This window comes from Choloepus didactylus, chromosome 1, assembly GCF_015220235.1.
Source record: "Choloepus didactylus isolate mChoDid1 chromosome 1, mChoDid1.pri, whole genome shotgun sequence".
Lineage (NCBI taxonomy): Eukaryota > Metazoa > Chordata > Mammalia > Pilosa > Megalonychidae > Choloepus > Choloepus didactylus.
In genome coordinates this window covers 242,146,996-242,165,079 of record NC_051307.1, presented here as the reverse complement: position 1 = coordinate 242,165,079, position 18,084 = coordinate 242,146,996, and the positions used below count along the sequence as shown (strand labels likewise).

The 18,084-nt window shown below is 37.0% G+C and overlaps 1 protein-coding gene across 7 annotated transcripts in view; it reads right to left on the bottom strand.

The window, feature by feature from the left end:
• PPARG (peroxisome proliferator activated receptor gamma) overlaps positions 1-18,084 on the bottom strand; it is a 123,983-nt gene that overhangs the window by 23,969 nt on the left and 81,930 nt on the right. For 6 of the 7 annotated variants that reach the window (XM_037802304.1, XM_037802291.1, XM_037802264.1 and 3 more), the window contains 2 exons: positions 13,790-13,928; positions 2,320-2,519 (listed from right to left, as the gene is read on the bottom strand). In XM_037802304.1, coding sequence (XP_037658232.1) covers positions 2,320-2,519; positions 13,790-13,928 — 339 coding nt within the window. Of the gene's footprint in view, positions 1-2,319; positions 2,520-13,789; positions 13,929-18,084 lie in introns of those variants that run through there. The other variant, XM_037802311.1, reaches the window with a different exon arrangement.

The following is an 18,084-nucleotide window of genomic DNA, read 5'->3' as shown; positions in this document are numbered from 1 at the left end:
AAAGATATAGAGCCAAGGAGTTAACTGAAGTGGGGTGATAAAGCAATTTACAGAAGACTGGGCTCTGTGCCCTTCAGAAATACAGATTAAGAGCATATCGGCCATTGGTAACATAAATTCAAATTGACTACTGGGGAAAATTTTTTTAAAATACCTTCCTCCTATCTTCCAGGTACTACTAGATTGATAGCTTTTTTCCAGTATGGATTGCAGGTCTGCATTGGAAAAAAAAAGAGAAGGCAAGGAAGTGGTTCCTGGAAACTAAATTGGCCCTCTAAAAATTGTGAAGAATTTGCTTTAGGGCTCTCTACTTTTGCCCGGTCCTTTCCCCAGTTCTCCGCCTCCTGCCTCCAGTTTCCTACCTGTATCCTGGCTGGCTCTCAGCAGGCTGTTGTAATCTGCCTTAAAGTGTGATCCCTCTTTGGCCATGTCTGTCTACTTTTTCCCTTCTCTCTCTACCTTTAAATGAACAGTTTTTTTTCCCTAGTCAACTCAGTTACCTAGGGGTCTTCGTATACTTCTGATCAGCCATGCCTCCATTTTTTCATTTAACGAATTCAGAGACCCAGCTTTACTGTCACCTATAGTATGCAGTCCTGCACATGCACATCTCTTAATTCAAGAACAAAACAGCACTAGAAAAGTTTCCTGGTTGTGAACATAGTGGGAGAGCAGAACGAGTTGAAAAATTCTTGCTGTTTTAAAAATTGATAAAAATAAAGCACACTCAGAAGGTTTTCCAAAGGTGAAACTTTTCTGGTAGTGTCTCTCTCCTGGGCTCGCTGCTAGTCAATGGGAAAGTCTAGCGAATGATGCTAGCTTCCAAAAGTACTGCAATATTGAGGGAATATCACTCTAAGAATGCAGTGGGCGAGAAGACAGAGAGCCTGAGTTATAGCTTTGGTTCTGGCACATGCTGGCATACTGTTTAACTGCTCTGGATGTCAGTTTCTCATCTTTAAAAAGAGGACAGAAATAGCAGCCACAGGATAATCATGTGGCTGAGACACAATCAGTGGGCAAGACTGTTTGAAATTGTCAAGAACTGCATAGAGATGTACTATCGTTAAGGTCTCAGCAAACTCTGTTGCAGTCAGACAACTCAATGCCCTTGCTGGCTTTTGGCACTTTATTCAGGAACACCCCGTTGGAGTTTTCTTTTCTATTGGCTAGTTTTATTCCTATGGTTTAGCTAAAAGGAAAAAATAACAACTTCAGAGAATAATCAAAATACATTAAGGGGTAATGAAATTTTCCCCCAAATATATTTGCAGCCAGGGAGAAAGTTACACATATCTATCAAGTAATTGCATGCTTCTTCCTAGGTGTTCTTTTAAAAATAAATGATTGCATAAAAGGGCTTTCAAGGGCTGGGGTGATGTCTTTTCAATGTGTTCTATGGCTCTTACTACCCTAGAAGCAGATATTATACTCAAAGACAGACCCAGTCGGTAAAAACTGTTGTGCAGATTTGTGAGCCAGGTCACACTGCATCCTAATGGCAGCAATGGGACTGGTACCCAGGTATAGTTTTGTTTTGTTTTAATGTAATTCTATGTTGCTTTCTCAGCTTACAAACAGGGGAGAGTTCCGATTCAATACAAATATTTTCTCTTTATTAAGGCATCCCATTCTGGGTTTGCTAAACAGTGGTGATCAATGAGCCTGCAGATGTTTGAGAATCCACTGGAGTGGCCCAGGCTGCTAAGAGTCTGGCAGAAGATAAAATTCATATATGTAATAGAGCAATAGTTTCTCGCTGCCCAGGAATAATCACTAGAGTGCTACAATTTAAAAAAAAAAGGTAACAGAATATCTGGAAAGTATGTTTATGCCCCATGTTGAACTTCATCGGGGTGATTCTAAAGTGTAAAATAGTGGGACTGAATAATACTTTTGCTGAATTACTAGATCAGGCCCTTCCCAGAGAAAACGAGGGCTGCTTGAAGTAACGTTGCAGATAATTATTTTGACACCAAGAAAAAGGATGGGTCCTGAGAGAGGGTTGTACGATATCAGGGCTTGAGTTCATTTCCTTAATGTGTAAATGACCTGTACATTCTTGTACTGTCCTCAACGATTTTATTAGAACCTTGAAAACTTTTTCCCTTTTTCAAAATAATGTTTACTTATCCATTGGAAAATATTTCCTGTGTTTCTGAATCAGTCTGCAGTATGTGACAGACAGTGGCTGAACAGTTTTCTGCGTATGTGTATATGTGTGTCTATGTAACATGCTGAATCATTTACTCAAAGGAAAAAAAAAAAAACTCCAGAAAACCCGACCACCACCCCAAATGAAGACAGAAGAGGACTAACTGATTTGTCTGTTGTCTTTCCTGTCAAGATGGCTCTTGCCTTCGCTTTGGTCAGCGGGAAGGACTTTATGTATGAGTCGTACAAATGCTTTGCCAGGGCACGGAGATCAGCGGACTCCGGGTTCAGCTGGTCGATGTCACTGGAGATCTCCGCCAACAGTTTCTCTTTCTCGGCCTGTGGCATCCGCCCAAACCTGATCGCTAGAGAGGAGAAAGGACAACAGGACGAGTCACTGAATCGCTGTGGTTCGGAAGGGCTCGCTGCTCTCTCTCCAACCCTAGTTCCCACAGCCAAGGCCCCTCCTCCCCTCCACTAATCTCAAGTTCTGTTTTCTATCTACTACTTTGCTCATGTTTTCATTTCACGGCAGCAGCACGCACAATCAATAAAAATTGAAGGGTTCACTTTCTTAATTAAAAAAAAAAAAAAAAAAAGGCAAGGCTTTATTCCACCAGGAAGGTGAAAGAACTGAGGAGTTTACCAAAGAAAGCAGAGTCTATTTGCTTAAACATGACATAATTGAGAGTCAATTCCTATTCATCCCTCAAGACCCAATTCGAATGTTCCCTTTTGAGGTTTCCCCTGACTTCTTCAAGCAGAGTTCATCGTTCCTCCCCCTGGATCCCTCAACCCTTGTATGTACTCCATTTATAGAAATTTTCACATCATACTGTAATCATTTTTTTACATGTCTACTTATCCCACTAAAGAACAAATGTCCTTAAGGTTAGGGACAATGTCTTATTCATCTTTGTATCCCCAGCACTTGACATAAAGTCAAGGACTGGGAGGGTCACATACATTATGCATTATAATAAGGAATTGTGCAGAATCCAAACTTCGTTCTCAGGGAGATTTACGGGATTTGTTTTGACCCTCCTGCAAGGAAATATTTAGTGGATAGAATCCATAATTATCCCCAAAGACTCCCCAGGATTACTACCAAGGATGTTAGTAAAAAAAAGACAATTTCCTTCACAATCAACTTCTTTTGGGGTGAGGAAATGTGAAAGAAGAAGAAAACTAAAGAAAGAAAGGCAAAGAGCAATATTAAGAGAGGTTAGATGAGGCCAAAAAATAATCTGTCTGGAACTCTTTCAACTCAGATATGTGTTTCTTCTATCTGCACAATATTATTTTGAATAATGCTTTGGGGGCACATTTTGGACTATCTGCCTTTTCCCATTATAAGGACATTTGGATGTCATATCCGATATTATCCTGTGCATAACTCTATTATTATACTTATCATAGAGAATCATAGTGGTGTGTTTTTATGATAGTCTCTTTCTCTAGACTATAAGTTCCTTGAGGGCAGAGACTGTAATGTATTCACGTCTATCTCTAGAACTGCGTGGCACTCAGTAAGTGATTACTCAATACAGGGATGCATAAATGGATGGTTCCTTGTTATATGCTATTTTGCTACCATAAGCCATAAAAGTATATGAGAACATTTACATCCGAATACTTAGTGAAAGATCTGTCTGCCCTCTTGGGTTTCAAACTCATAATTTATCTTCAGTTATCCCTAAATAAGCTTTATCACTAACCAGTATAGCTATTGTATTGTAGGGGCCTCCTGATGGGGCCTCTGAACCTTACAAAAAGAAGGGAAGTTAAAGGGGGAGGAAATCTGACCTCTCAGGATTCACTTAAATTAAATAGTTGATATTTAGGTCTATTTGGTAGACATATCCTCTGCACTTGACCCCTTCGTACAGAAATCTTTAATAAACATTTGCAATTTGGGGGTCAAAACTCTTATATCCCTACACACTCTGCCTCATTCTCTTTCTTTTTAGTTTCACGGAGACGGAAGGGGCAGCTCACCTTCTTAACATACTGATGAGTTTCCACACCCCCCTGCCATTCCCTAGCCCACAGATTCGCTTATGCCCCTCATTGTACTTTCTTTCACAGCACTGATCAGAGTAACTGTAAATAATATTTTCTCCTTTCTCCCTTGCTATATAATCTCCACAAAGGCAGGAATCTTATTCATTATTATATCCTTGGCACTTAGTAAAACATCTAACATCTGGCACATATTAAGATCTTGTATACTATATCTTGAAATAAAATGGAAAAAAAAACACAAAACAAATTGCAGATTTCTTCCAAATCCTTATCTATCAATAAAAACACACCACGATTCTCTATGACAAGTATAATATAGAGTTATGCGCAGGATAATATCGGATATGATATCCTAATGTCCTTATGATGGGAAAAGGCAGATAGTCCAAAATTTGCCCCCAAAGCATTATTCAAAATAATATTGTGCAGATAGAAGAAACACATACCTGAGTTGAAAAAATCAATAATTTGCTTCCTTGTACTACATTTCTTCCTTACGACCAATAGTTTTCAATGAAGGACTGGGGGCATAGTGGAGGCAGAGCATATGTGAATGACTTGGTATCGTTTTTAAAATTTGTATCTTTTATGAGAGATTTGGATAGGCCCATCTCCACACCCATTAGGGGTGTATCAGAAACCTGGGGTTTGGGGCAGTTTAGAAAAAGCTCCCTAAATGATGAGCTCCTGTTGTATGTATCCATTAATTCATATCAAGCTCTTGCTGTATTACTATATTGGTTTATATTGGTTATTTTTCTAAACTATATGAGGCAGCTACCATGTTTTCTCATCTGTACTCTGGTGTGCAGCAAAATATACATGGCAGGTACACAACAAATGGTTGATGAATTACACTCCACAATAACAAGTTTAAAAACAGACAGAAAATGAGACATTACGTATATTGGGAAGTTTGGGAAAATAATATTGAGAGAAAGTGCAGAGTAAAAATTATGACATATGAGAGAAGAAATTTTGCAGGCAAAGTTTGGAGAAAATCAGAGTTATCATATAAAAAATGAGAAATGGCTAGAATCACCAACTATCTGTTGCTTCTGGACTTTAGTTATTAAACAGGCCATACACTACAGTCTAGTCTCATCACTCAATAAACTGAATTACGGAGTGTCCATCCTGAACCAGATTTAGTTCTAGGCTCTGGTTAAATGTTTAAAGGTAAACAAAGCATTTTTCTCCCTAATGGGTGTGCAAAGAAGTAAATTTAAAATAAATAACCAAAACTAGCAGCTTATTACATTTGTTGTCCCTGCTTTTCCATAACCTGACATAATAGCCAAAAAGTAAGTTTAAAAAAACATGTTAGTGTCAGAAGATATTAAAGTGAAAGCCTTCTGCTAGACTCTAAATAAAATGCACATTTTTATAAGTTGAAGTTTCCCTGAAAGGCTAAATAATGAACAAATTTTCTGTATAGTTAAATGTCCATAGGAGAAATCGGGCTCAATGTCCTATCTATCAGTACAACTAAATATATAAGTGACTGTAACATTTTTTTACACACCAGGAGCTAGAAAAAGGGAAGGAAAATCTATCCCATTTGGTAAGACTAAATCTGCATAAAACAGAATTCTGAAGTTGTAAAGGAAATACACATTTTTATTTGTGTGCATTTTTTTTTAAGGGGGAAAAGCCAATTTTATTTTGTTGCTATTGAGTCGTAGGTAAAAATACCTACCTACTTCCTGTGATTAAATAACAGAAGGCATGGGAAATGTTTAGCACAGTTCTAGGCTCACAGTATGGCTGAAAAGAGCTTTTACTACTTGTGTACATGGCAGTCCAGGAAAACCACGGTTGCATGGCTGTGGATTATTGAGCAGGAAAAGGCAAGCAGCAATGGCACCTGACCTTGATGTTCTTCCACAGATTTAAGAACGAACCCTAAAAACCTAATCTATCTGTCTCTATGTTTAAGTTGTTTAGGGAATAGAAGTTTTTTTTTGGTTTGTTTGTTTCTTTGTTTCTGCAGTGTCCCAAATGCTCCAGGCCACCTTTATTCTTTTTTTTTTTTTAAGTTCAGTTTTATTGAAATATATTCACATACCATACAATCATCCATGGTATACAATCAACTGTGCACAGTATGATCATATAGTTATGCGTTCATCACCATAATCTATTTCTGAACATTTTCCTTACATCAGAAAGAATCAGAATAAGAATAAAAAATAAAAGTGAAAAAAGAACGCTCAAACCATCCCCCCCATCCCACCCTATTTGTCATTTAGTTTTCATCCCCATTTTTCTACTCATCCATCCATACACTAGATAAAGGGGGTGTGATCCACAAGGTTTTCACAAACACACTGTCACCCCTTGTAATCTACATTATTACATAACCGTCTTCAGGAGTCCAGACTGCTGGGTTGGAGTTTGGTAGTTTCAGGTATTTACTTCTAGCTAGGGAATAGAAGTTTTTAAGTTATATAATTCTTGAACCCAAGTTTCCACCCATTAGGGTGGGGAATCTGAGACCTAAGAAGAGGGAGATATTCTCCCTTTGGAGGTTTTGGAGGCTGGTTGTTATTTTCCTATAAGACTGAAAGTTAGAGCTTTGAAAGAGGAGACAAAGGTTCTAGATTGGGGATCAGAAATATAAAGGCTAACAGTGTGCCCCTATGCAAGTATATTTTCCCAAAGCTTCTATCAATGCTGATTAATCTAAAAGGACAGAAGGCAAATGAGCCACTCGCTGAGTCATTGAGTGAGAACTGCTGGCCTCTCTGGAAGGCACTGGAAAGAACAATGCACTTGAAAATAGCCAGGAAGTCTGGTTTCCAGTTTCAGCTCAGTTGACAGCTTAGCTATGTGGCTTTAAGAAAATTACTTAATTTTTCTGGTCCTCAGCTGCTTTATCTAGAGAATAATAGACTCGGAAAAGAAGTTCTCTAAAGGTTCCTCAATTAGCTCTAAATTTAGCTCTGAAATTCTATCATCTCCATGACACAGTACTGGAGAACATGCTATGTTCTCTCTCTCTCTTTTTTTTAAAGCAATATTTGTGTTGTTTCTGAGGCCCTCAAAAAGACACATTCTGTCTGTTCTACAGATCTTCCACCTGTCACACAGAGCAAATGCCAGAACTCTGGTATTCTAATAATGTTGTATTTGGGATAATTAATCACCTACAGAGAAGTCATGTATCTTGCTTAAAAAAAAAATGTCAGTATCAGTATGCATCCTTCAGGGAGAATAGGTTTGACAGAGAATCATTAATTTCTGATAAAAGTATATTAGCATAGCTATATACAATACACTTTTACTTTAATGAATCTAGCTCACTTCTAGCATGTGACAGATCTAGCATGCTGTATTTAGCACTGATATTACTGAACACACAAAACCCAAGAACATGGAATATTTAGATATCTTGCATTTTGCAGCACTAAGAAACAATGCATTAATATGTTTTTAAAATATCTACCAATTATAGGATCATTAAAGATAAAAGCTACTTAGTTACAAAGATTAAGGCAGATTTGAAAAATAACAAATGAATGAAGAAAGCTGAGTCTTAGTAAAAATATTTTTGTCTTTCATTATCTAAGGCATGGATTTGCAATCAGATCAGACTTCTGACAATTATGCTACATATCATGGTGAATTTTTCTGCTTTTTCACGTTTATTCTGCAATAGCCTGATCATGTAAAAAGACATGTACAAAACTGTCACTTTTCATATAACTGTTGCCCCTAAGTTATGTTTTTCCACCTCTCTTTCTTGAGAACATCACTTGTACATTTTGAGGTTTTGCAGGATTTGAAAATCTAATAACTGTCATTTTTTAGCTCCTCTAAAATAAAACAAGGAGCACTCTTAGCACCAATATTAAGTTAATTTTAGGTAGGGTAACATTTTCTGACTTAACTATTCCTAGAGAGTATTTAAACATTTGCCTAGATTTCTTTCAGTGGAGGTGAGAAAAAGCAGGACTACCTCACCTTCTGACTCAATCTCTGATTCAGGAAGCCACACCTGACGTGGTTAAATTCACTGAACTCCCAATTGTGGCAAGGCATCATGCTAGACACAATGGAATGGGGGAAACAAAATGAAAAGGACACATCTAGGAGGGGAGATCAGGAATTTACACACGGATTATTCCTTCTCTCATGTACTTGTTTTCATGAGCTCCTTTCTGTTTCGGCAAATGCTCAAGGCTCCAGCCCCAAGGTCACACCCTTGTCCCCTTTCAAGTTTTCTTTCCCCCACCACTGAACTTACTGAAAGGTCAGCCTTCACTCCCTGTCTGCATTCATCACTTCCTACTCACTCCCAGCTCACTGCAATCTAGTTTCTGCTTCATTCAAATCGACCAAAACTTTCCTCTTAGAAGTCCCAAAGTACCTTTCTCACATCAGATCTAGGTGCCTCTACTGACATCTCATTCTGTGTGAGCTCTCCAGCATTTAATATTGTTGACCATCCTCACCCTCTTATTTTTAAAATTTCTCATCCTGGTTTCTGCTTTTCTGGCTCTCCTATCTTTCTGCCTGCTATTTTCCAGCACTCTTGGATCCCTGTTCCTCAGCTTATATTCTGTTGTTCCGAGCTCGAGTTTCTCTCTAATGCCACAATGTGTGTGAATGAATCCTGCCCTCTCTTTCCTGAGCTTTGGATATTTATTTTTCACTTCTTTTTTCCTTTTGCTATACTTGTATGTGATAGGAAGCTGTATGGACCCCAGAAGAGTCATGATCTTTTAATCCAATCTTGTGGGATGGGACCTTTTGATTGAATGTTTCCATGGCGATGTGACCCAACCAATTGTGGATGAGACCCTTCACTGAATTATTTCCATGGAGGTGTGAACTCATTCATTCAGGGTGGGTCTTGATTAGTTCACTGGAGTCCTTTAAGAGAGCTCACAGAGAGAAGGAGCTCAGAGAAGCTGAGAGAGACATTATGGAGAGAAACTAAGATATGTAATCCAGAGTTTGCCCTGGAGAAGCTAAGAGAGGACTCCCAGATGCTTAGAGAGAAATGCCCTGGGAGAAAGCAGCAGCGACACACAGGAGCTGAGAGAGAGAAGCTAAGAGAGACAGAAGCCCAGAGACATTTTGGAGGAAGCCATTTTGAATCACAATCCAGGAGCATAGGACCAGCAGATGCCAGCCACGTGCCTTCCCAGCTGACAGAGGTGTTCCGGATGCCATCAGCCTTTCTTCAGTGAAGGTGTCTTGTTGATGTTTAGTTTGGACACTTTTATAGCCTTTTTAAGATTACTGTAAATTTGCAACCTCATAAATCCCTGTTATAAAAGCCAATCCTTTTCTAGTATTTTGCTTTAGCTAACCAGAGCACCATGGATGCTGGATGTGCCATGAGCACCTAAATCGATCTCTTCTGTTTCTCCTCCAAATTGGCTCCACTTCCTGTTTTCCTTTCTTGGTGAATTCATCTAATCAGGCAAACAAGATACATTGAACAACTCCTTCTCTTCCCTCAGATACTCTCAATTCCACTTCTTTTCTCCCTTCCTTCTCTCCCAGTGACTCATCTTTTTTTCTCTCTAACTTATCCTTTTTATTGCTGTCAGTAGTTTGGTTTTTGGCAACACAGTTTTCACTCCCTTGTGTGGTTTTCCTCTTTTTTAATTTAAGGCAGAATGAGGCGTCACAGGAGGTATAAATCACACGGAAGAGGATGAGCGGGGAGTCAGAAAGGTCTCATGACAGAGAAAGCATATGAACTGGGCCTTGAATATGGGGTAGAATTTTGACAGGGAATAGAAGGACCTAGTAAACACAGGCCTGGAGATGGTCAAGCAAATGGCATTTTCCAGGTTTGCCTGAAGTGTGAGGGGCAAAAGGGAAGGAGACAGAAAAGAGCTCAGGTCTGAACTGTGGTCAATCGTGCATTACAGGGGATTTGAGTGGCATAGCTGCCATGTGTGCTAGGAATTTTTACTTTATCTTTTCTGAAAGTTAACATTCGGTTAATTTTCTTTATACTACAAAGAAGACTAAAAAACTAAAAAATAAAAAGGAACAAACATGTTGAAGTTTAAATTTCTTTGACATTCAGGCTTTTTTTTCCTTCCCCATATATGCTAGAGCTTCTGTTTGCAGGAGCAGGGGAGAACTGGTTTAAAAATGCTGAGTGCCATGAAAAACTGGTGGAACCATTTTTCTGGATTTTTATGAGCCTATGAGAAATTATTTTTAAAGCTGTCAGCTTTTTTTTTAAAAATAAAAGAAAAAATATCCTTCATGCACAAGATGTCCTAATCAGCAAAACTAAGGTTTCATTAATTATAGTATTAATGAGAAATAAAATTTTTACTCAAATCACATTGATATAGGGAAAACCTAACTGAATTATTCACAAGTAACATAAATTGATTCTTCTCTACTTCCAATTACTATTTTAAATGCAGTCAGCCTAAACTTAATATGTTATTGTTTAATTAGTACATGAAAAGCAGCTCTGGATATGAAAGTCATTGGTCAAAATTTTAATGATTAAGTTATTTTATGAGAAATACAGAGGATGCATTCTAAAAATACAATTAATCTCAAGGATCTGAACAGCAGGACTTTAGAAAAGAATTATGACTTCTCAAAACTATAAAAAAAAAGTGCCCCTTTGACCAAAGCATCATTAACCCATGAGCACATTTTTATCAATGTTCTGTAGATACCAGCTTCATTAATTTAAAATGAAAAACAAATAGTAGGTGATGTGATGACCATGTGGTAGTTACGCTGCACCTCTGGGTAGTCTAGGAAGTTGGGCTTTTATTTCTGCTTTACTTTCATTCTGAGCTTTTCTCCAATGGTTGTGTCTAGACAAAGTATTGGACTGATTATTCCTGAAATCACTCAGGAAGACTTCTGAGCTATCAGCATGACTGACTCACGGTCTAGAACTTAAAGGTTGTTAAATGACGAAAATAATTGGAACATGTGTTTATCCTGATTACTAAAGAAAGATAAAACATTGGCTTCAAAAGCACATACCTGGGTGCATTTTCTACCTGATGCTGAAACATAGGTATTTGGGAAAGAAATATAATTCCAATTGGAAGAACTCTGAAATGAGGTTCTTCTACAACATTTAGGCTATGTGTCACGATCAAAATGAAAGTTCCAACCAAAGAGCAATAACCATACATTATCTATTATACCATTTATACTTTCTTTAGTTCAGACTGCTTTTGGATTTGTACTCTGAGGCTATACGTTCAACAAACTAACTGCCTTAAATTGCTGAGCAACTGATCAGAATATACAGAAGATCTGATTCAGGCATATAAATTATATTTTTAATTCAGGCAACTGCCATATACCAGATGGCTGGGAATTTGGGAAGACAGTGACATCATCTATAAGATACGGAATAGCTGGTTGAAAAGTGAAAACTTCAGTGAGTTAGACTGTTTGATTTATATGGATTTACACAGAACCACAGAAGGTCAATACTGTTTGAAAATCAATATCCCCAGGACCCCAGGGTTCCCTGACGACTACTTTCAGAAGCCTCTTTCAAAGTGGCGAATAAGTGGCTAAAGAGGAAGGCAAATGCTTGAATGGATTAAACAAAGCAGAGATAAAAGCCAGAGAATGGAGTAATTTGGAGGGATTTTGATTTTTTCTTGTGTGCTGATTTTGGTATACTATTAGAAGCTTCTTTTGATAATTTGGTGGGTTACTGTATTGCGATCTAGTCACATAAACATTAATCAAAAGCCATTCTATACGAATGGAAACCTCACTACTGTTGACCTCACATTGGTCAATGCAATGAATTTAAATGAATACTAAAATCTCCTAAAAACTTTGTATTTGGAAAAGTTTCCTACATCAGGATAACAAGCAAAAATAATCAAAACTCAGTTGCTGAGCTTTCCTTTTCACGTAGAGATCATATGGATGTTTCCTATTCTGTGCAGCAAACATACTCCTACCAAAATCTTTGAGAAGGGATTTTCTTAGTCATGTTTGCAATCCTTTCAGTGTTGAACTACATAAGTCTTTAATTATGACATTTAATTCTTATTTTTTTCTTGCCTTTGCAAGAAAAACTACTTGAAACTCCCCATCAAGGCTGTTCAACTCCATATAGAAAAAGTTAACTGTCAAATGCAGTCAAAAGATAATTATGAAGTTGATGAGAGCTTCCTTTGACTTTTCTGGGAAGAGAAAATTATACCATCAATACTGCATAGGTAGGGCTTTAAAATAAGATTTGCCTATAGCAATAGGAGATATATTTTATGTGAATGTGTATAATGCTTGCAAGCAACAGGAAATATATTTTACATGAATGAGTGAAGTGACACCTTTTTAATAGGCCAAAAAAAAAAAAAAAAAGCACTCAAAGCTGACCTGGCAAGCTTTCATAGGCTGTTTAAGTGATCATGACCTCAAAGTCAATTCTTCACAGAGATGAAATAAATTTATTACAACTTGATTGCTTCACCTGAAAAATAACCTTTGACTTCAAAACATGGCCTGATGTTTTATGACGTCTGAAATAAAAAGGAAATTGATTGCAAATGATTTTGCAATCAATGACTGCTGTTGTATATTGCTACTCAGCAGATATAGTCAATGGTTGAGGAAAGTTGGACCAAATTTCCATCCTGACCAGTATTGTTGAATAGTTCTATTCCAAAATACATACTTGCCTTTAGAATAACTGGCCCCATAATAATGGCAAAAATAAAATTTTGTAAACTATTTTTAAAGGGTAAGGTGTCAACCAATGAGTGACCCCTCACTATCTTGATGGTTTCCACTGTGAAAATCTAACATCTGCATAATGGAATAAAAATTTCATTTTCATAGAAGCTTTAAAGTCCTTCTAGATGAAGACTAACTTCAAAGATTATCTTTGGACCAGATCAGTTTTGAGAGAGGTGAAAACAAAGGAAAGCAAAAACAGGATATCAAGTGAAATGAAACTTTGGCATTTTATATTTGCTTGAGGCCATGATGATTTTTGAAAGAACTAATACTTGAAAATGTATTTTGTGAGCTAGCCAACCAATCAGAATCAAATGGTGATCAAGATTTTTTTCTTCAAACAGGCCTATCTTCCATGATTCTACAGAGTTAATTCTACAGTTCATAAAAGAACAAGGATCTTTGTAGGTCCCGTATATTATTTCCCTTAAGTCGACACCCAGAGTTGAAAAAGAAAGTAAGAAAGGAAGAGAGAGAGAGAGAGAGAGAAAGAAAGAAAGACTTAATTCTGACATGCCACTTAAAGTTTCACTGCAGGATTTCCTTATATTTAAAGTAGAAAGAAACTATTGATATGCATAAGAAAACTGCAATTCTGTTTTTGATGCTAGTCAAGCAACATGAAAAAATTAATCACAATGATCATTGCATTTGTTTCCTAAATCCCCTAACTCTTTAGTCTTTTTTTCCCATCATGGCAGGCACCCAACCACAGAAAGGAATTAAAAGTTTAAAAATACTCCCCTAAATGAGAAATGTCTTGCCAGCATGCAATATTCAGAAATTTGGCATTCTGTGAAAAAACTGTACACATTTTCAACAACAAACCTCTTGTCCAGTGACCTGGCAGCTATAACGAGAATAATAAAGTATCTGGTGGTAAGTGTTCACTTACCATTATGCGACATCCCCACGGCAAGGCATTTCTGAAACCGACAGTACTGACATTTATTCCTACTTTTTTTGTGGATCCGACAGTTAAGATCACACCTATCATAAATAAGCTTCAATCTGATAGTCCTCCGGAAAAAACCCTGCAAAGGGATATGAAAGAAGCAGATTTTAAGTTGTGGTGACATGTGGAAGCTGCAACCCTGTGGCGTAAAGAAGGTAGATTCTTGACCCAGTTGTGTCACGTAACCTCTCTGGAACTTATTTTTCTTTGCTATAAAATAAAGAACTGGAGGATCTTCAGTGTCCTTTTTTAGCTCTTAGACACTGACCACATCCAACTGATGTCATTCAATGTATTTTTGGCTCTGGATTTGTTCTTCAGCATGTTCTAAGAACTGCTCTGGATTTAATGTAAGGCAATTAAAATACCATATAATCAGTTCAATCTCTCTGAAAATCATTCCAATGGCATGCCCCGAGCCTTTACAATTGGGCTAAGCAGTTTGGCAAAGTCATAATCATTTCATTCTAAACAGTGCTCAGGGCCAATAAAAATCCATACATGGATAATTTTTTGGAATTTTCTACGTGGCATAATTTTCTGCAGCATTCCTTTTATTTAAGTATGCAGTTAAAAGAGTGCCCCATAATCATTGTAACCTACAGACAAAAAGAGATCATAGGCAATCACATGAGAAGTCATATATTAGTCCTTAGGAAATCAACCGCCACTTCAAAATGGCAAATACGGCAATAGGAAGCTAAATACATTCTGCAATATTTACATCTTTCGGAAAGAACTGAAAAAAATCTCATCAGACGTATTTCCTAACTCCATTTTTTTACTGCCCATAATGTTCCTATTCATTTTTCTTGATTTAATCTTCATTAAACTCCATTCACAATTCTTTTGAATTCATCTGGCCCCGTCTGGTATATAAAAAGCACTCAGGTAGTATTAGTTCTGCCACAGACATGCATTTTGACCACCTCCAGATTTCTATCCTGAATTTGAAATTTGAGGTTCTATGCTTACTTGACATCCTCACTTGGAAATCTAATGGCCACCTCAAACCTGGCATGTCCAAAACTGAACTCCTGACCCTCCCCTACAAACTTAGATCATGTGCAGCTTTCTCCATCTCAGTGGGTACAACTCCATCCTCCCTGACATCATCCTCAACCTCCTACTTTCCCTCACTCAGGAAGCTCTTTCTCTAAATATACAACTGCCTAATTCCCATATGGCCTTCAAGTTTTGCTCAAATTTCACCTTCTCCACGAGACTTCACCCTTGTGGCTTGTCCCTGCCCTACCCCTACAGTGGAACTCTTAACCCCTCCTTACTCTGATTTTTCTTTTTTTCCAATAACACTTAACATTTCTTAACATACCATATAATTTACTTATTATATTTATTTGTTTATTTTCTGCCCCTGTCCCACATATCAATTAATACTCAGCTCCACAGGGACAGGGATTCTTATGTCCCTGGATGTAAAACCGAAACACCTACAATAGTCTCCATTAAAATTTATTGGATGAATATGGGTAAGTCATTTAACTTCCTTTCTGGGCCTCACCTTTATCATCTGTAAAATGTGGAAGCACGGCTATTTCTGATACTTTGATTCTAAACTGTGACTGAGACATTTACAAGGCCACTGGCATATGCTTTTCCTTTTATTTTTCAGTTATCTTTTCAAATGCAATTATTAGTTACAAACAGGAAATACAAGAAATTATAAAACATAATAAGAAAATAGTCATACCTGAACCCATTGTACAACCCAAGATCTAAAATCATAGCCAGCAACTTGCATTTACTCGTATGTTCTTCCCTTAGCCAACTTCTTTCCCTAGAACCCTCAACCTTAACAAAGTGATCCTTATTCTCAATTTTATGTTCCTTTTCTTGCCTTTTAGGAAAATAGAGTTTTACCATATAAGTATGTAGAACTAAATAATACGTAGTTTAATTTTGTTTATTTGGGCTGTATTAAATGGTATCATACTATATACAGTTTTTGGGGGGACTTTCATTTTTAAATTTAATCTTAGATTCCTAAAACTCATCCATTTTCTTGTGAGAAGCTACGATTCATTCATTTTCACCATTGTATAATATTCCATTGAATAACTCTACCACAATGTATTGATCTATCCTCATGGTGTTGGTTGTTTGACTTGTTACCAGTTTTTTGCTACTATGAAGTGTTTCTATAAATATTCTTGTAAAAGTTTTATGATGCACACATGCAAGAGTTACTAGGACTGGAGTTCCTGGAATGTATGATATGTGAATCTTAAATTTTACAAGATAATACAAAATTGTTTTCCAAAGTGTTTATAACAGGTTATACTCCCTCCAGTAGTTTATGAAAATTCCTGTTAATCCACATTCTCTCTAACACTGGGCACTGTCAGACTTCCCAATGTTTGAAACTCTATTATGTGTAAAATAAAATCCCAGTATGATCTTAATTTGCATTTCCCTGATTTTTCATCTCCCATTTTTATAATGGATTGCCTTTTCCTTAAAATTGAATTTTTATAAATTCTTTATATATTCTGGATACTGATTTGTTGTCCATCATAGGTGTTATAAATATCTTCTCCCCTCTTTGGATCACTACCCTTGCAATTTATATAACATACAGACAGCTTTACAAAGTCTAGATTTAAAACTATCTTCACTCCTCTCCCAAGGATCTTAAAACATTTTAATGCAAATTATTATTTTTTAAAACCAGGACACATTTTCATTTCACCCTCATTCTTGAAAGACAGTTTCACAGGGTACTTAGTTATTTTGTTTTAACACTTTGAATTTCACTAGCTTTGAACTTTCATTGTTGCTTTTGAGAAATCTGCTGCCAGTCAATTTTGAAGATGATCTTTCTTTTCTCTTTGGTTGCCTTTAGATATTCTTTTTGTCTTTAGTATTCTGGAGTCTTACTGCAATGGGTCTAGGTATGGATTTCTTTTAACTTATCTTCTCAGAGTTTGATTAGGTATGTGCTAGACATTCTAATTGGAGTCTTCATATTTCTGAGCTTTTCTTTTATATTTTCCATCTTCTTGCCACTATTTACTCACTAATATTGATTGTGAAAGTAAAAATCAGAACAGCAGCCAAATAAGATAAAAAATCATATAATTACAGTGGCAAAAGTAAAAAAGAAACATTTCTCACCAAAGTTCATTAGTGAGAACGGTTTTGAAGATTACTCTTGATCAGTAAAGAAGACATACATTTTTAATGTTCAAAGATCCTCTGAACACTTAAAAAATTAAAACTTCAAATTCCAGTAGATCCTGGATAAGATACACTCTTTGAAACATCGGTGGTCTCACTCTGGGTAATTTATTTACACATATCTTTCAGTTCAATAATCCTTTCTTATGTTGTATCTAGTATTCTATTTAGCCCTTCCAATGACTTTTTATTTCAATAATTATATTTTTTACTTTTAGATGTTTCACTTTTTTTTTTCCCCCAAATAAGCTTGGTCATTCCTGAGAGTTAAAACTATTGTTGTTTGCTCACTGTCATGATTCTGCTCTCTTTCTTGAACAGTTCATACATAGTTGTTGTATATTCTGTATCAGGTAATCCCAACATCTGCTTTCTTTGGGTAGGGGTTGAGGGGGAATCTAACACAGTTGTTGTTGTTTGTTTCTGATGAATGCCATTCAAGGTGATTTGCCTTTTTATGTGCTTGTTGACATTATATTTTGAGCTCACTGTCTGATCTTAAACAGAGGAAATCCTACAGGATCTAAATTGGGAATTCTTTCCTCCAAAGATAATTTGCATCTGTGTCTGTTGGAAGCTGGGAGTCCCAGAGACTTATGACTTCTTCAACCCCCTTTGAGAATCCTGACTCAATTCTGATGCCCCAGATTCAGCAGTTCTTTACTGATGGTTCAGAATACTGCCAGCTGCCACGCATTACTTCTAAGAGCATTGGTCATCAGGGACACTCTGCCCCTCCAAGCCTGCTTGCAGCTCACAGCTCAGGACCTAGGACTTTTTTGTTTTGTCTTGTCTTGTTTTTGCTGTTGTAGTTTTGGGGTGTTTCCCTGTTTCTCGTGAGATCAGCAATGTCTCAAGGAATATGTCCTATGTGAGATCTGCTGGAAGTTGGAGCCTCTTAATTCTCAAAGGGTATTAGAAAGGTATGTTTTCTTCACTGATCTATAGAAGGCCAATGTACAGAGCTGCTCTCACTGATAAATGTTGGTGAGAAATTCTGTTTTGATTTTTGCCATTGTGACCATATGTATCTTGTG